Source organism: Rhamphochromis sp. 'chilingali' (assembly GCF_963969265.1).
Source record: "Rhamphochromis sp. 'chilingali' genome assembly, chromosome: 8".
NCBI lineage: Eukaryota > Metazoa > Chordata > Actinopteri > Cichliformes > Cichlidae > Rhamphochromis > Rhamphochromis sp. 'chilingali'.
Window position 1 is genome coordinate 16,000,505 of NC_137935.1, and position 19,924 is coordinate 16,020,428.

The window sequence follows — 19,924 nt, forward strand, 5'->3', positions numbered from 1 at the left end:
GAGTGTATGTGTGTGTAATATGACAGGGCTTTTTTAATATAGACCCACCAACCAGTTTGGAAACCATGATGCCACACACCCTCGGGGGGTAATACGAGCCCTCGACGTGCCGACTCATTATCCATCACGTAGATACACACTCAAAACAACACACACACACACACCAACCTGATGAAGCACATATGAAGATGCTTCATCAGGGTGGAGGGAAACTCCTACCTTGGCCATTTTGCCAACAGGGCCAGTTTATCACATGGAAAGATGCAAAGTTACTAAAGAGCCGTAACAGCTGAAGGCCTGCATAAAGAAGCTAGAGAAAGGGGACTAGGTACAAAGAGAAAAGAGGAGAGAGACTTGGGAAATCGTTCAGCCATGAGAGCGTTCAAAGGAAATGTATGAGCCTAAAATTCTTCCATGTGTAATGAACATAATGAATTTCCCATTTTAAAGCATTAAAAAAAACAGCGTGGAGCTGTTTTACTCAGATGCAAAGCTTCAGATCAGTGAGGGAAAATGCCTTTGAAAGTCTAATCTGAATAAAGTGCAGATAACTCCTGGACTTAGAGCTAATGCTAACTGCTTGTGACTGGACTGTGAATTCACTTGTGACACACCCCTCTCCCGCTTTGATTTCCTGCTCAGTATCTGAGGTCTATATTTGTTTGTTCTTTATTTTTACATGCAGTGTTGTTTTTCAGTAGTCACCTCTCGCTGCTGCCATCGTGTTGCTTTTTCCTTCCTCTTGGGTAAAAATGTTCTATGAGCACCACCAGGGTATTTTCACCTCACCCACACAGTTTACACTCTTTGTCTTCCATCCCCCCCACCCAGCCCCCCTGAAATTGCTGTCAAATTTAAAAAAAAAAAAATGGTATGATAATGCAAGAGTTTCCTCTGCTGTCAGGAAATTATTTTTTGCCAAAATGTCCTTTTATTCATAGAATGTAACTAGCAAAATTTGAAATTTCTTATGTCTTTTATAGATCCTGAAATGATTTTCTGCTTTGTTTCAGGATCTAAAATTAGATAAATACATTCTCAGATGCACTACGCCACATGACATATTGTATCTTGTCATTATTTATCAAAAACTGACGCAAAATGCAGAAGCAGTGTGTGAAAAATGAACACACCCCAGTTTGTAGAACCACTTTTACCAGCAATAACTTAAAGTAATGTTCTTTTGTATGACTTTATCAGTGTCTCACATCGTTGTGGAGGAACTTTTGAACCACTCGAACCAACGCACCAGTGCATTGAGGTTTGTGTGCATCCATTTATGCACAGCTCCTGTAAGGTCTTGCCATAGTATTTAAATAGGTTTGAGGTCTGGACTGGCTGGGCCATTTCACTACCTTGATTCTATCTTTTTCAGACATTATGTTGTCCTTGAGTCAATGACTGGAGGGTCCCCGGGTCCTGTGGCTGCAAAAATAAGCCCAAATCCTAACCCCTCCACCACCATGCTTGACAGTGGGTATGAGGTGTTTGTGCTGATATGCTGTGTTTGTTTGTTTGTTTCCACATGCTTTGTCCCACACGCCATCAAACTGTTTAACTCCTCTCTGGAGGGGAGAGGGAGGGGAAACAGGTGGACAAAGGAGGGGGGAACAACTAAGCTGTAGTGCCTCTTGCAGAGGTTATCTTCTGACACCCTTTGAAACAAGCAATACTTCTTCAGTCTTTTTGTAGTAGTGTTGTCATTAACCGTAAAGTTTTAGTATGCTCATTGAATCATGTAGATCTCTGAGATGTAGCTCTTGGGTTGGCACTGGCAGTGGTCTGATCTTAGGGTAAATTTGCTGTGACACCAATCCTGGGAAGACTGCCTTGAATCTTTGACGCCATAAAATGGTGGACTTCAAGTAGTTTGTAAAGGGCCTTATAACCCTTGCCAGATTGAGAGGTAGCAACTGAATCAAGTGCATGTGATGAGCACCACCTGGCTGCTACTTACTCTTATACAGGGAGTGCAGAATTATTAGGCAAGTTGTATTTTTGAGGAATAATTTTATTATTGAACAACAACCATGTTCTCAATGAACCCAAAAAACACATTAATATCAAAGCTGAATGTTTTTGGAAGTAGTTTTTAGTTTGTTTTTAGTTTTAGCTATTTTAGGGGGATATCTGTGTGTGCAGGTGACTATTACTGTGCATAATTATTAGGCAACTTAACAAAAAACAAATATATACCCATTTCAATTATTTATTTTTACCAGTGAAACCAATATAACATCTCCACATTCACAAATATACATTTCTGACATTCAAAAACAAAACAAAAACAAATCAGCGACCAATATAGCCACCTTTCTTTGCAAGGACACTCAAAAGCCTGCCATCCATGGATTCTGTCAGTGTTTTGATCTGTTCACCATCAACATTGCGTGCAGCAGCAACCACAGCCTCCCAGACACTGTTCAGAGAGGTGTACTGTTTTCCCTCCTTGTAAATCTCACATTTGATGATGGACCACAGGTTCTCAATGGGGTTCAGATCAGGTGAACAAGGTGGCCATGTCATTAGTTTTTCTTCTTTTATACCCTTTCTTGCCAGCCACGCTGTGGAGTACTTGGACGCGTGTGATGGAGCATTGTCCTGCATGAAAAGCATGTTTTTCTTGAAAGATGCAGACTTCTTCCTGTACCACTGCTTGAAGAAGGTGTCTTCCAAAAACTGGCAGTAGGACTGGGAGTTGAGCTTGACTCCATCCTCAACCCGAAAAGGCCCCACAAGCTCATCTTTGATGATACCAGCCCAAACCAGTACTCCACCTCCACCTTGCTGGCGTCTGAGTCGGACTGGAGCTCTCTGCCCTTTACCGATCCAGCCACGGGCCCATCCATCTGGCCCATCAAGACTCACTCTCATTTCATCAGTCCATAAAACCTTAGAAAAACCAGTCTTGAGATATTTCTTGGCCCAGTCTTGACGTTTCAGCTTGTGTGTCTTGTTCAGTGGTGGTCGTCTTTCAGCCTTTCTTACCTTGGCCATGTCTCTGAGTATTGCACACCTTGTGCTTTTGGGCACTCCAGTGATGTTGCAGCTCTGAAACTGGTGGCAAGTGGCATCTTGGCAGCTGCACGCTTGACTTTTCTCAGTTCATGGGCAGTTATTTTGCGCCTTGGTTTTTCCACACGCTTCTTGCGACCCTGTTGACTATTTTGAATGAAACGCTTGATTGTTCGATGATCACGCTTCAGAAGCTTTGCACTTTCGAGACTGCTGCATCCCTCTGCAAGATATCTCACTATTTTTGACTTTTCTGAGCCTGTCAAGTCCTTCTTTTGACCCGTTTTGCCAAAGGAAAGGAAGTTGCCTAATAATTATGCACACCTGATATAGGGTGTTGATGTCATTAGACCACACCCCTTCTCATTACAGAGATGCACATCACCTAATATGCTTAATTGGTAGTAGGCTTTCGAGCCTATACAGCTTGGAGTAAGACAACATGCATGAAGAGGATGATGTGGACAAAATACTCATTTGCCTAATAATTCTGCACTCCCTGTAATTACGATAGAAGCAATAAGGGTGCACTTAGTTTTTCACAAACTGCTTCTGCATAATGACTTAGTTTTTGTTCTACAAATAATGACACTGTGTGATTCACTGGGCAGCCAAAAAAAAGTTAAACTCTAAGATTTCATCGGACAACCTTTAGCTTTGTTGGCAGGACACATTCACTGTGGTATTTCAATTAACTTATGCAATGTCACAATATTTATTTCCATCCAGAGTTTCATGAATTATTCACAAAGATCTCCTAGAAGTGACGACAGGAGAGTTGGACTGTTAAAGTCTTCTCAAACACATCCCAAAGATCCTCAGTGGGATAAAGGTTTCAGCTCTGTGGTGGCCAATCCATGTGCGAAAATGATGTCTCGTGCTCTCTGAACTATGAATCCTGGCATCCCATCCCATGTCCATACAATCAAGGAAGGAACAACTTGATCATTTTAGGTATATTCAGTTAGTCAGCTCATTTTTTTGGCACTAAATATTGCTGAACCTAGACCTCAGACCTCCAATCCAATGAAAGGCTCTCACCTACAGTGTCCAGGCATGTGTCGTTTGTCCCAATATATGAAATCTCAGAGTTTAAAGTAAAGTTTTAAGTTCAAAGTAAAGTTACAGCTTACTATCCCCATATATACATATTAAAAATATACTTAATACTTTGACAGCATCACATTTACTCTTTATTCTGTGAATGCTTATTCCAGCATTTTGTTATATTTCTTATTTAATACTCACATCCAAATGGATATTTTCACATTTGAATGGTTATACTGAGAACTGCAGTTTCCTAACATTCCCAGCATATTCGAATGCTGAAATTAATTTAATTTCAATTTAGTTCTCTTCTCTTTTATTCAAACAACAGTTGCCTCAAGGTGCTTTATATTATAAGGTAAAGGCCCTGCAATAATACAGAGAAATGACCCCCTTTGAGCAAGCACTTGGTGACAGTGGGAAGGAAAAACTCCCACTTAACGGAAAGAAACCTTGAGGAGAACCAGGCTCAGGAAGAGGCAGCCATCTGCCATTGGCTGGGGTTGGGGGGGGAGGAAGATAGAACAAAAACACACTGAGAGCTTTCAAATAAACACTTAATGAGTTTGAGAAATGGCCTCAATAACCAGGAAGTTCAGTCCATAGTGTCTGGTTTCTTGCTGTTTATTGTTTGTGAAAGACATGGGAATCATGGAAATCTCTGAAGGCTTTGCATGTTGCATGTTTTCTAAGAAGAAAAGTATCTGTCCTTGATGCTGTTTGGATTTGATGCCTACGCATACTAAGTATTTGGGAATCTTCGCTTGTCCCTCCGTCACCAGAGGAGAATGATTTAAATTGCTGTACATTTTCACATTTCCTGTTTCTGGACATCTGTAAAACTGCATGCTGGGAAGTAGAATGGAAGAATGGAGGTCATAATTTAGGCAAAGGGGGGGGGGAGAGAGAGAGAAGTTAGTGTCTGCATGGCCTCTGGGGAGCTTGGTTACAAGTTTTTAGGTGACCCTTCTTCTGTTCTCCTGTCGCTTTAGTTTACACCCTCCCATTGCTTACACAGTCTATGTACTTATTGCTCTATACTAAGCCCGTCAGCGTTTTGTATAATGTGTGTTGTGTCATGGCCTCTTTCTCTTTTTATCTATCCCGCTTTCCCTCCATGCTGTTAATGCCTTATTTTGAGAGTTCCCTCAGGGAACGCTGTGTTTTCAGGGGCAAGAGAAGAAGGAATCCTGGGATATAATGTGGGCGTTTGGTAAAAGTGCTGAAAGCCATAGTCACCTTCTGAGACACAGACCACCTCCTCCTTTTAGTGTGTCTCAGCGCAGGGGTGTGGAGGCAGGGGGTCGAAAATCCTCTGACCTCCACGCCCACTCAGAACATGTGGGAATGGTAAAATTATCCTATATTTAACCCCCAGGTGTCTGCCTTGTGTGTGTATGTGAGTAACAGTAACTGAGTCATCTGCAGCTGGGTGGTACATGGGTTATCTTATAGGGCGGAAAAAAAGTGGGTGGGTTTGGAAAAGCTGTGCTCCCCCTTAATACACCACAGTCACCTCCCTGGGATAAGAACTTTCTCAGTTAAATATGTCTGAGGTTGAATGTGTGTACATTAGATATATGTGAAATCCAATCAAACATTAAATGTGTGGTTACAGAAAGCCACCGAGAATTAAATGGCAATCTCCCACCCTCTCAGCTAGATAATCATACAAAACTTAATGCAAGAGAAGAACAAAAAAGTCACCTTCAAAGAATAAAAAAAACATTTTTCTTCTTTGTAGAGTGAAAGTAACACATAATTAATACTTTTTTTGTTTTACACAGAGAATATTTGTGCTTATGTGGCTGTGGAGAGGGCATTTGCACATAAAATATTTAAATTTTCAAAGAAGGCAACAATGCTGAGTCAAATAAATTAATGCTATTACCCATCAAAAGGGCAGCTTTATATGGTTATTCACTATAAAGTGAAAAAAAAAGCTTGGCTCAGCACAAACCTTCCAAACATCTGACTTACTAAGAGCACTAAGTAATTCCCATTAGACAGAGAAGGGATTTTACCCCTCTGTCTTCTGGTGAGGATTTCTTTAAGTCTTCGTTCTCAGAGGAAGTCTGGATTCTGATTCATCTCCCTGCCAAAAACTACACAAAGCTGGGAGAGCAAGCCACATTAAGGTGCTCGTTAAGGCACACACTTTCCCTCAAGTATATTTGTTACCACATGCTTGTTCAAAGGCGCAAAGTTTACACTATGGTGTATTTCAAATGAAGTCTGTCCCGTGACCTGTGCCACGTCATCTCTTCTCGCCTCCATTTTTCGTGTCTCTGTCTACCACATTGTCCAGTTATGCAAAAAAAAGAAGAGAAAAAAATGAAAAAGAATGAAACCATACAAAGACACCCACACAAATAAACTCAAACATAAATACAGTTGCCCCATACTCTCAACATGCACAGTCCGTACACTTTAAGACCTCCGAGCCAGCAGAGCGATAAGATTAGAGGAAGTATGTGGGTGTGAAATAGCTGCGGTGTGGGACTTTCTGGATTCACACAATCTTCACTGACTGCAGGCCCTGCTTTTTATTAGAGTTCAAGCTGATGGGAATACACAGCACTGATGACACCCACACTCATATCCTGCACAGATACCGAATTCATACACTAATATGTTAAACAAGCTAAAACTTATGCATCAATCCTCCCCTGTCTGCAAAGCCAGACGCAGCTATTCTTAGGTACGATCACACAGAAAGAAATCCTTTATATAATGTATATTTGTGGACCTGAAACACTGCTATCATTCAAAGGAAAAAAATCTCATTGTTTCCATAAATGCTGCAGAAAAGAAGCTACGGAGGCTGAAGTTGATCTCAGGGCAGTAACCCTGAGGTTGTGACTTCTGCTCTGGAGCAAATAAAGTGAAACCCAGAACCATCAGTGGGTCCATTAACAAAGCCAGAGGCCGGACAAGGCTTTCTTTGTTTCATAATTAATGCAAACATGATAAGCATGACATTGACTGTTGGGCGGGCCGTACATCAGAGTCCTCGACACATGAAAATGAACGTTGCCATTCATCATTAAACACGGCTAATGGACCCCACAAGACTGAATTATTAAGCACAACACAAGAGACCTTTGTGCCAGATTAATGGAAGCACACAGGACGGCGTATTTATTACAGTGATATAGAATAGTGAAAGTGTTATCACAGCGATTGTTGGCCATACAGGAGGCTGAGACTTTGTGCAAGTTAACGCAACAGGAACACAGTCGCCTTTGTGCTGCTGGTGTTAACAGATTTGCTGCATATAAAATATCCATTGTTGCATTCTGAATTTGTCTTCAAGGATCAGGGTTTCTACTTGTGTACATCAAATATTCCAAACTATAAATATACTATGTGTTATAAAGAGGGGGGTGAATGTTATTTTCATGTTTCCTGTGGGATGTAGTTGGTCTCCAATTGGTTTGATGTGTTTGCTGGAAACTGCTAGAAAAGACAAGGGGGGCAAGGCAATCGTGCAGATGAACAGTGAAAATAAATAAATAATTCATTTTACACTTTGATTTTTCTTCAGGATAAAAAGATTTATTTACATTCTTATCTATATAGTTGCTCAAATTGGCTTGATTTGAGTCAGTTAAAAGCCAAATATCCACAGTTTTTCCTCCATACTGTACAGGTTGCAGCATTTTTCTGCCTTCCAGACACTGCACAGAGTGAAAGCTGTGATCAAAAATAGCAGTTGTTCTCTGTGCTTGTCAATAAGAGCCCTCCTGAGAAGCAGACTTGCTGGAAAAACGAAACAGGGGAGAACTGAGAAGGGTTTCTGAACTCTCAGAGCCATGGTCCACAGGCTATTGATTGTTTATTTGGTTGGAAAGTTGCCCCTGTGATCACATTTCCCTAATTGAGGTAGATTACAGAAAGAAATACGATGCTGCATAAGGTTGCATGGTGCTCTTCTTCTACTGAATTTCATGTCATAATGGTCCAGTAATTGGATTTGGTGTATTGTGCATTAGGCCTTGTTTAGGAAAGAGACGAATACAGACTGACTATCAGTAACAAACAGTAACATGAAGACAGGGTGAAATGTTCCTGTAATTTAAAAGGATTCACCACAATTTAAACAATGTAGACTTTGCAAAAGACTCTAAAGTCCTTATATTTATCAGTACAACCCTGTCTTTTAAAATAGAATCAGAGGCTGTAGTCTTCCCTGTAATGTCTTAATATCATAAATGCTATTCACCGCAGAAAGAGAGAGAAAAAGAAAAGGACAACAGGCCTTTGAAAAATGATGCTGGTCGATCTATACAACCACGGCGGAAAATTATTCAAGTCGCTAATTCATTGCAAGACAACAAATTAAGCAGAGTGGTTTAATTAATCAGTTAATATTCAGGACTTGAGGAGCAGCTTAGTGAGCCCGCTGTTCTTGGATGTTATCCAAAGGGACATCTTTAGCATAAATTAACACACGGGGCACAGAGACTATCGTTTAAAGCAAGGAATTAGTTTTATGGTTATGTTCTTCAATGCTGCAGACACATGGTTCTCTAGGGTGATACTGAACTAATGGGAATCCAGACACTCATCTAATGGGGGCCATTACAATCCACATTGCATTTTTAATGAGACGGTTGGAGCTGTTGGCGCCTTGTGTCAGGGACATTCACCAGTGCTGGTTTTTACCTGGTTCAGAATTCAGTGATGGGACAGTTTTAAAGTCTTTCGGGTGCAATGGATCATAAAGTGGCATCTGGGGACGTGTCAGTCTCAGATATTACAGCTGTTTACCTCTCTACATTATAAAAGGTTTCTATTAATTTATACTAGCCTAAAGAGTTCAGAAACATATGATGATCTTGGGACAATATGGGAAACATTAGCTCCACCTTAACCAAAGCCAACACTGATATCCTACTCATCCACAAATACTTCATAGTATCTTCTATCATTCATATTACTGTTAAGTGAATTTGTACATAATCTGCACTATCCTACATTTCCAATGCAGGATGTTTACTTGCAGTTAATTAATTCTGTATTGCAGTATTGCTGCTGTTCCTTGGCTTAAGGACCTCTGCTCTCAATCTATCACTATAGAACAAAGACTTGTTTAAATTTTACAAGGTACTAAGGCACAATATCTTCACTCCTTCCTCTTGTCACCCCTCCTCCTACATCTACAGCATTCTTTATTGGATCTTTAAAGTATAAATCATGATGCTCTGCAGCAAACATTGCACGTAGTGATCAGAGAGGGGGGCTGCTGATGTCTGAAAACTGGTGAGATTGCATGTGTCTTTGTGCAGGAGACTTCAGGTTAAGGCAGAATATGTAACCAGGAGCACAGGCTGGCTATCTGCGGGTTTCACTGGTGTAAGGACATGCTAGGACCCAATAAAGATATCTTCACCTAATAATGATGTAAGATTATTCATGAATCTCATCCCTGCTGCCTTCAGACACTGAGGTGGCTCCACTCCGATCGCTCATACTAAAGCAGACAGGTCGTCCTCAGCAGGGGGAGGGGGGGCACCTGCTGTCCCGCTCCTCGCTGCAGAAGCTGTGACAGCACATATTTCGCGAACAGCTGGAAGGAAAGGCAGTCCTGCAACACCTGAGCGGGCTTAACGATACGACGTCGTGCGTACTGGAGACGCGCCGATAGCTGCTCCATCCTGGGGGATCCCGAAATGATGCCCCGTGTGCCGGGCGGCGGCCGGACAGCATACACTGGCACATTTCTGTCGGCATGCCTGATCTCTGCATGTCAAGCCGCCCAGAGCTGTGGGGAGGTCCAGTGCGGCGTCAACCAGCACTGCTGTCCGCCCACCGTCACAGGGAACACCAGTGCCAGCTCGAAGGTGAGCTGCTGCCAGCTCTCCATCCACGCATTTTTCGACAACGTCGGCTGGTTCACGCGGAAGCTGTCCGGCATCCTGATCCTGTTGCTGCTCTTTGCCATGGGCTACTTCATCCAGCGGATCATCTGCCCTCGGCCCCGGCGGCACCCGCACCACGACCGCGGCGAGGAGCCGTCCCTCTTTCACGGACACACATCAGCGTCCCAGGATTCCCTGCTGGAGCGGTACCCCGAATACAACCTCGGGGGCTTTGCCTCTCCAAACCTGCCGGCCTATGACGAAGTTAAGTATTTGCCCACCTATGAGGAAAGCATGCAAGACATGCACAGAGACCGGTCCGGTGAGAACTTGTTGTCCGAAAACGAGAGTGGCGGCCAGGGCAGAGGGAGAGCAACAGGACCGAGATCCGGAGACCAGAGGCTGGCTGCCCTGGAGGTCTCAGGACCTCAGAGCCCAAGGACATCCAACTCTGTTTGACGGAGACTGGGCAAGACTACAGAAACATTGTTATTCTTATTTTAATATAGTCAGGGTAAAAAAAATCTTGCAGAGATACAACGAACAAGTGCAATTATACTCCTGAATGTAAAGAATAAAAGAGAAGGCTGAGAAAAATGCAGGACTACGTGTTTTCTGAGATAACAGGAACCTGCTTTCCTTTTGTATGCAAATGACCGCTTGGGTTATGAAAAGCAGATTATAAAGTAAGCGGAGGAGGCTGAAATTGAGGCGCTTTGTGTTGCGAATAGCTAAATTGGCTCCAGTACAATCGCATTAAGCTTTTTTCAAACTTCAGCACCTCAATTTAACGGCAGCATGAAACAGATTTCCTGTCAAACTGAGGTCCTCTCTTAGTGCTTAATATACTGCCGAACCTGAAAAATTCTCATACTATTTTGTAGAGCCTTTTCTTTATTAAATTTGCATCCAAAAAAAGAAAATAGTTTTTTCAGTCCCCTTAGACATGGACTGAAAGAGAGAAAGGATTAGGGAAATATCTGTTATAATTCTTTCTGAGACACTTTTTTTAAAACCAGCCAGCCCTGGAGTCTAGCTTATCAGCATGAAGGCAGCAATCTACCCCCACATACACACTTCACTGGGAGCTGATAGATGAGCATTATATAAATGACCTGCTCAATGCTTGACATCTCTCCTGTGAGTGAAGCCTTACTGCCCCAGGTCCCAGCTTATGAACTCAAGAAGAAGAAAAATATGAATGAGATTACAGCTTCCAGACTGATAAGAGCTAAAGTTGCACTTTTATGAAGGCATGTCAGAGAAGATAGCTGCTGTCCCAAGGAGCAAAACAGAAAAATACTAGCTCACACGCGGCATTGAAGAAAATGTTCTTTCTTTGTTAAAGCAGAAGGATTTGAAGATGCCAGATGAGAATACATTCAAGTCTGCTTTTGCAGATGCTAACTGTCCTAAAGAAACAAGAAGTTACACTTTAGCTCATCTGAAAACTAAGAAGATTTTGAGAAAACATGCTTTCTGTGAATTAATGCCATAATACTGAAAAGGCAATTTTGTTCATTTAGTATTTCTTTACCTTGTGATTGACTGGGTGTCTGGTAAATAGTCACACTCTCCATATCGTATTGTCTTATCTTTAGGGCCAGGCCAAAAATTCTAATGAGAATCTGCATTACTGCTGGATGTAAGCCAGCCAAACGTCTTTTGTTGTACGAACAGTATTGGATCATTTCGAATTCACAATAATGGAAGGTTCTGAAAGATCTGCATTTTTTTACATATGAACTGAAAGAAAAAACACTTTTCAATTTATTTGCCCGTCAACTTCAAGATGGACGAATGTTTTCAGTTTGTTGTGCAGAAATGAAAAGGAGGTGTTTGCATATAAACAGTGCACCAAATTAAATCCCATTAAAGATACAAGAGCAGGTGTAAAGCAGATAATAACCATCAGCTTATCAAATCAACTAAACTGATTTATCCCAGAAGCTCCAAAGTGCTCATCTTTCATCATTCCGAACAATGCAGAACCGTATCTGTAAAGCTAGCCTTTACAATTAGAGACCCTGAGTTGATCCCAACTCTAAAAGTCTGAGTGTGATTGTGGTGGCTTTTGTAAACCAATATCGCCTGACCATAATGGCAGAGCCAGTAGTGATCACTGATGGCTTTCTTTTCCTGAGGGACATTTGTGGGCGGCTGGAGTTTGGACTTAAAAGCATTAAATCCAGACTAAAACAACCACTGATGGGTAGATGAGGTAAAGGATCTGAGACCCTGAGCGGCATGAGGCCATGTTTGAGGGCTAATGAACCCATGAGAAGTGTGATTGTTGCGTTTCATTTTCTCCTTCCTAGTCAGTGTAGTTCACTATATACTGACTTCCATTTGTAAACATCAACAGTAAAGCTGTATGTCTTCTCTCAGGGGAGAGGATAGTTATATACGCTCATGGGAGATGCAAATCTATAAAAACACAGGGATAAATACAGTATTGGTACACTCAGTGGGTTTTGAATCAGAGCCCATAATTCAGTTATCGTATAGCTCTCTGGTATAAAGAACAGACAAACTTCAAAATGTCAAATCAATGAGCATTATCCTTCTCTATCCTCCTCATAAATTCTGCATTACATCCGGGAAGTGTATTTTTGGGAGAGCTTGGCTATCAATTTAATATATGAGAACCAGCCAGTCTTTGAATATAGATATACACTTCTATGGTTTAATAAAAGAAGAGCATCTGTTTGGCACTGTGTGCTGTGTAGCTTCAAAAATATGAAATATTTACACTGGCCATTTCATTGTAAGATATTTGCCACTGGGACTCAAAACTACAGAAAGTCTAATCTAAATGTGACTTTTATATTCTTAACATTAAGATATGGCTGAAGGTAGAGGCGTGGAATTGAGTGAATCAGGTATATCACGCAATGCATGGTTTAAGAGAAAGCATGAACTGATTTCACATGTTGCTGTTTATTGTGTGTGGCCACTCCCAGTAATGGATGTGAAACGTGGTCATCCAGTTCCACCATTTAGCTGTTTTCTCACATCTATATGGTTTGAGGTGAAGGAGTTGTTTGGATAAAGCGTGCTTGACGCCAAGCACATGATGCTCACTTGCTTTGTGTTAAATTACAGGAAAATCGTCACTACTCTTGTATTATGTGGAATTTGAACACGGAAGATGTTCAGTGAACCCAACTAGCTTTAACCTCAATGACTAATTAATGATTTATTTTGTCTGCTCTTAAAAATACATTAGTTCAGATAGATAGTTGGTGGAAAGACAGAAATAAAAAAAGGCTTTTAGAAGTGAAGTGACCAAAACTACAGGAAAACTGCTAAGAAAAAAAAATAAGCAGCAAGAGATACCCAACCCAAGAGAGAGATTTTCCTACTGTTTTCTGTGATGTGTGTCTGTTGCCACTCACTGTTTCATCTTGTTCACTTTCTACCATATCCATCTGCATCTTCATGACATAGTATAGGAGTCCTTTCTGAAGAGCCCTGAGAAAGATGTTCATCCTCCTGGACCACTAGTGGAGATGAATAGGCTATTACCCTCTGCTGATGTAGTGGCCCTCTGCCAACCAGGGGGTGGAGCTCCGTGGCAAGCGGTCTGTTTCACACCTCAGCAGCGGAGGAAATACAAGAACAATTTAAAAAGAGAAGCCCTGCATTATTTTAAGACTGTGAAAACACGCATGCACACAGAAATACCTTCAGGGTGCATGTGCAAAGCTTAAAATAAATCTCAGACCTCAAAGACAGTCCCTGATCCTTGTATAAAACCAGTAAAGTGTCACGACACAAAGGGGAAAACAAAGAAACAGGACATTTTGGATCAATACATACAGTATGGTTCACATGCTTTATTAATGGACATTCTCGCATTTCCACAAGGCAACACTATAAATGTGTAAACTATAAAAATATATTTTAATGTAAAAAAACAAACTGAAACATGACAAAAATAACACTTATACAAATTTACAGATGAACGCGTATACCTATTTAACTGTTAATGAAAACAGATTAACTTTAAACTTGATTCACTCAAAATCAGTCACTACAACAGGAAGGCCACAGGTCTGTTGGTCAGAAATACAGACAGCCTTAAAAAACTGTTATCAGCCACCCACAGTAACAGTAACATAAGCGATTTTGTTTAAAGCTTTATATGTAACTTGACAAGACTATGTGTGTAGTGTAAGTCAGGCATCACAGACATCACAAAATCTCAAAATTGTTCAGTTTTGGTTTTTACATGAAGGTAATCGTACTTGCTGTACTTATTGTGGACATGACCCTCTTAAAAAAATAAAAAACATTTTTAAAAATCAACGGCGTGAGGCCACGCTGCTCCTCACAGAGGTGTTAGCAGCTCGCTCTCTCTCTTTAGACAACTCCATCTCTATCTTTGCTTGGATTTTTTCCCAGTCCACTTCAACCTGGAAGACACAGTAAGATGAGATGAAATGAGAAAGTAAGAAACACTATTTTAACTGATAAACAGTTCCGGGAAGCATTTGGTAATGGGAGTTATCCCCCATTAAAAGAGAAGGAAAACAAGTTATAGTAAGCGTCTTAAAACACTGGCTTTCAAATGTTAGCCTCGGATACGCTAAGAAAGACGCTGCTAGATCGTCTGTAAATCCCTCCAAACTGTAAGGCTGGCTGAGCTCGGGTAGTAGAAAGCAACTTGTAATGCATTAGAGTAGGTTCTTTCTGTTTAAGAGTAATTAGTGTAAGTACTGCAAACACTTTTAAAATTAGAAATGTTTACTGAACAATTTACAGGAGTTGGGAAGGTCGTGTAGGATGATAATGGTGCTTTTTAACCTCCAGTGGTGATCACATGGGTTGAAGTCACATGCACACATTTTTCCTTGCAGTCTGGCTGAAATCCTACCTACTGCTGAGTTTTTCGGGGTCAGCTGTTTACATGGGATATGATTTAGTACGGTCTGGTTATTGTATGCGCCAACACTATAAACTGGAAGAGTTTTAGATGTGTAAAAAAACCCCAAAACAACTCTCTTATCTCTTTGGCACATGTTTGATCATCCTATTAAAGATGGATATTTACCATCTGTACAGTCCAGTAGTTTCCATTATTGTGTCGCTCTCAATTTTTTAAGAGTTGGATTAAAAACAAACTGTCCACAGAAGATCAGTTCATCTTGGAAGCTAGCATTTTTGGGAAGAGTAGACACTGTTAGGTCCATAATTTCTTGGAAAAGGACACTATTTTTATAGTTTTGCCTCACTATACTACCACAGTGGATTTTAAATAAAACTATATGTAATTGAAGTTCAGACTTTCAGCTTTAATTCAAGGGGTTAACAAATAAGTTTGGTGTTAACAGTTTATTCATCAGTTTATTATAAATTACAGCCATTTTTACAGATGGTCCCCATTTTTTAGAGGCTCAAAATTAACTGATCAGACTAACATGATTTTACATATTATGTTATTTTAAGCATTTTTAATACTTGCATGAAGAGTCTTGAGAGAGGGACTGCACTTTGATTCAGCTTCAGATGTTATGCCTGCCTCATTTGTAATGAAATATCAGGGAAACAGGCCTCGTCTAACTGCTCGTCTGTCTAAATTAACACTGAGCCTCTGACAATGGGGCCAAACTCCACTGTGGTTGTGAACAGAGGCAAAACAAAAACTGTACATATATATACCTAAACATTTTTGGCATGACGGCAAGTGTAGAAAGAACAAAGTCAAACGGTAATCAGAATGGATTTTTCTTTCCTTTAACCAGTTTACAAGAAGGTTTTAACCATCTCAACCATCTTTTAAAACCAACAGAGTCTCTGTGATTCTTTTTGTTATATGGAACTTTTTTTATTGTATTTGTACTTTGAGACTATAATTATAATATTAGGCATTGTTGCAGTGATAAGCACTCCAGTAACACTACTGCAAGCAATATTTGGGATTAAATAGGTCAGGTGCAGCTAGAGATTTGCCTCCTTTTGCAGTTTAATGCTGTAGGCTTTTCTGATTGGATGGTAAACAGAAATGCTAAGGTAACATAGTTTTTCCCTAAACCAACTTTTTTTAAGGCCACTTAGAGTGTATTAGCAGAGCAAACAAAGTTGATAACCCATGGGAAATAATTAGAAATAGACACCATCCACAGCTAAAAATGTTTCCAGTGTGTTGCTGACCAAGTCAGTTTATACAGTGCAGCAAGACAGGCCACCATAACGTACCCCTTCAGAGTACTGCAGGAATCTCTTATTGGTCTCCTTCCTGCCAAATTTCTGTAGGAACTTCTCCCTATAGGCCAGCACAGTGTCCACATGGGTCTTGTGTTTAACTGCCAGCTCCAATGCCCTGGACACAAGATGACATGATGCAGACAGACATGCATCCTCTGTGAACAAATATGCTTCACCTTAACTCTTTAAAACCTAAGTTTAGACTACCTCCATAAAACAAAATCCTTACACAGCCAAAAATACAAAAAATACATACATGAATAAAAATCTCCCAAAACTGCTTATACTGTCTCTTTACTAGCTGTACATTTCCAACATGAACACATATATACAGAATTATACCTTTCCCAGTTATAAAGGTCAATGTTGACTTGTATGGCCTGGTAGATGAGACCAGCTTGTAAGAAAGCAGCCTCAGCTTCCTGGACCTGACCACTGAACAGCAGCATGTGGGCCAACGATGACTCCTTAGATGGCTGCTCCCTTAGAAAGTTGATGTATTGAACTCTAGGTAACTGAAAGAGGTGAAGCAGCAGATATGCAAAGAGAGAAGCTAGAAATACAGTATCTCTTTTCACTGACAGATTCACTGAAGTTTCACTGAATTTTCTTTTTTATGGTTTTCTGGTGGTTTACAACACTTGTGTTTAGCTGAACTAGCCAATAAGCAGTGCTCTTACCTCTCCAATGGCAGCATAAGCCATCTCTGCAGTAGTCAGCTCTCTGTTTGCCATTGCCATGCCAGCGAGACATGCCCACAAAGATTGGTCCTAGGGATAAAGGGAACAACAGCAGAGAGCATCTTTTAATGAAACCATTTTTTTTCTTTAATTAATATCGACCTATGGCATAAAAAAGGCACCTAACTCAAGGGAGGAAACGGTGTGGTGTTTACACCCTTTGCTATCAGCAGCCTGTAATAATAACACATAATTTGTTCCGTTTTCTGTTGCTGAATCTATGAAAAATGCCAAAGATAACACAATTTGGCAAACATAAAATAGTATAATTGCACCACCAAAGTGAATCCCAAAGAGCTATTAGCCAAAAACTTGGCATCTCTGCAGAGTGTGCTTTAGAAAAAAAAAGGAAACTGGACAAGTGGAGGACAAAATAACTTGCAGGCCTAAAAAAACCCATCTACAGCAGATGAGCAACATCTGAAAATATCTGAAAGAGTCTGGAAAGCTTATTGGCAGCAGCTTAATTATTCATCATAACAATGCCAATGCAATAAAAACACACTGGGATAGAAAAACACAGATGAAACACTATCAGTCATGGATTGGTCTCTTTAAAGCCAGACATCAACATTACTGAAGCAGCGTGGGATCATCTAGATAGACGATAAAATAAAAGGCAGCCAACAGCCAAAGAAGAGCTTTGAATGTCCTTCAAGAAGCCTGAAGAACTATTCCTGAAGACTAGACAAGAAAGTTTGACCAAGAGTGTCAAAGAATAAAGTGGTCATACCACATACTGACTTTTAAGCTGGTTAGAATTGCAAAAACTCCCTTTAATCCTGCATTTTCATGCACCTTTGCACATGTTTCAATGAATCACTGCACTGCATTTCCAATTTTCCCAACAAAATATAAAGAAGTGGTGGTGGTGGTGGGGGGGGACTTTTGCCTAGTACTGTATGTTGTAAATCTCATCTTGGTGGACATAAACCAAGTAACAGCTGAGCTGTTACTTACTTAGTTTTAGAAACCAATTGCTATGGAGAGATGAAGTAAAAATTCAGTCCTTTGGCCACATTCACAAATGACATATTTAGCAAAAAAGCACTTAATGAAAAGAGGATGTATCAGTGGGCATAAGGATAGAGTACGACTGTATCTTCAATGCATTCTGGTACACTTTACTCATACTTTAACCAAGTCTTTAAACATGCATGACACACACAAAAACAGGAGGTATTTGCAGTACAAAACAACTATAAATGTAAACAAATGTGTCGCCACTTTATTTCCTGCAGCTGGATTAATTAAAATTTGACCACAAATGGGCCAGCAGTTGAGCAAACTGAACTCCAGAGTCACCACTCTGTAATCTCCTGCGTTTTTCAGTATCCATCACTAAGAAAAACAGCTCCAATTAGAAACCACTCCTGCAAACAACAAATATCATCGGCAGGACTTGCCAGAGATCGTAAACATGACAACACAACTTCACGTGAAACAATTTCACGTGAAATAAACCTTTTTTTGCCTACTTAATTGTTAGGTTATAAACTTTAGTCACTGTATGTTAGGTCTGTGCTTCTTGCCTTAATTTATAACATGTTTCTGTTGACTCCTGTCAGGTGAGCACTTATTGACAACAACTGTGGTTCTGGGAAAAGCCACCAAACGCTTACCAGAAGCCGAGAGGATGGGGTCAAGGAAAAAGCTCTTAAAACTGGTGCCTCTCTCCATCCCTTTTGTTCCAACCACCCTTTGCTACTTGTTGTCCGTTTCTCCAAGCTTGTGGTTATTGCATCATTGCCTAAGCAAAGACACAGTCTCACACTGTGCTCAGTGTGTGTGAGTAATATGTTTGGAAAATCCACACATGCATGCAGCAGAGTGTGTATTTATGAGTGAGGTCTGGGGGGTTAATCTGGTAAATGGAGTCACCAGGCTAATTGAAGCTAATTAAAGCCTGCTGGTCAGGTCCCATAAACCTGTCTACTACTTTCTGGTTCAGACATATTATCCATGCATACACGTGACATACGCCATGGGAAGCTGAACTGTACCAGAGCCCCAAGACTGGAGGATATTTAACACTACCACAAAACTGCTAACATAAATACAACGTGAAAGAAATGTAGTAATCAATGCGAAAGCTTAATGCTCACTATGGCTTTGCTTGTACAGCTAATGCAAGGACATACACAGTTCTACAAACACTGAGACCAATTGTACAATGATGTCACATCACTTACATTAAGCACATATAGAAATCACTGACACAAGTAGAAAAGAGTAAAAGACATTTCCAGTATCTTACTTTTGCATAGCAGCAGAGGCGCAGTGCATCCTCCCAGCGCGCAGAGATGCTGTATTCATGCAGGAGGGCAGGAAAGGGTAGTACACTGCTGTACACCAATGAACCATCTCCTTGGCGTAATGTCACTTTGGTGCCAATGTAGTTTAGAACTTGGGGTGCACGTCTGAATTCACTTTGCAAAGACACACACAGTTTGTTACAGTAAATACTGCATTGACAGAGGGCAGAGGGAAAAAATGAGTTTGTTATGCATAAATAACATATAAATGATTCCTGACGCTGCTTCGACAGACTCATTAATAGTGCAGATTTTACCAGTTTCCTCTACAAGCACGGCATATGTAAACCTGATAAAATGGCCCAACAGCCATGGTACCACTGTAACCTGTACTGTTCTTAGGGCGTCCTGCTTCCTGTAGAACACCATCATTGGTCATTTTTTTAGATACACCTTGCTAGTGCTGGGTTAGGTCCCATTTTGCTTTCAGATCTGCTTAATTCTTCATGGCACAGATTCAAAGGTGCTGGAAACATTCTTCTGAGATTTTGGTACATGTTGACATGATAGTATCTGACACATCTCAGTAGCTTTTAAAATACTCAGCCTGCCTGGCACCAGCAACCATGCCACATTCAGAGTCACTTAAACCACTTTTCTCCCCATTCTCAATGCTAAGCTTGAACTTCAGCTGGTCACCTTGACCATGTCTAAATATGTAAATGCACTGGGTTGCTGCCACGTGACTGGCCAATTTGACATTCGTGTTAATCAGCAGTTGAACAGGTATATC

General features: G+C 40.7%; 2 protein-coding genes across 3 annotated transcripts in view; one reads left to right on the forward strand and one right to left on the reverse strand.

Moving 5' to 3' along the window:
• Nucleotides 1-9,443: 9,443 nt before the first annotated feature.
• c15h3orf80 (chromosome 15 C3orf80 homolog) lies at nucleotides 9,444-10,537 on the forward strand. The gene has a single exon (XM_080889637.1). The coding sequence runs from the start codon at nucleotides 9,738-9,740 to the stop codon at nucleotides 10,383-10,385; it is 648 nt and encodes a 215-aa protein (XP_080745763.1). The 5' UTR covers nucleotides 9,444-9,737; the 3' UTR covers nucleotides 10,386-10,537.
• A 3,194-nt stretch (nucleotides 10,538-13,731) lies between these two features.
• The window catches only part of ift80 (intraflagellar transport 80 homolog (Chlamydomonas)), a 56,051-nt gene continuing 49,858 nt past the window's right edge, over nucleotides 13,732-19,924 (reverse strand). For both annotated transcript variants that reach the window (XM_080888610.1, XM_080888609.1), the window contains exons 16-20: nucleotides 19,134-19,305; nucleotides 16,817-16,906; nucleotides 16,479-16,651; nucleotides 16,128-16,251; nucleotides 13,732-14,344 (exon numbers count right to left, since the gene is read on the reverse strand). In XM_080888610.1, coding sequence (XP_080744736.1) covers nucleotides 14,234-14,344; nucleotides 16,128-16,251; nucleotides 16,479-16,651; nucleotides 16,817-16,906; nucleotides 19,134-19,305 — 670 coding nt within the window. In that variant the 3' untranslated portion in view covers nucleotides 13,732-14,233. The remainder of the gene's footprint in view (nucleotides 14,345-16,127; nucleotides 16,252-16,478; nucleotides 16,652-16,816; nucleotides 16,907-19,133; nucleotides 19,306-19,924) is intronic.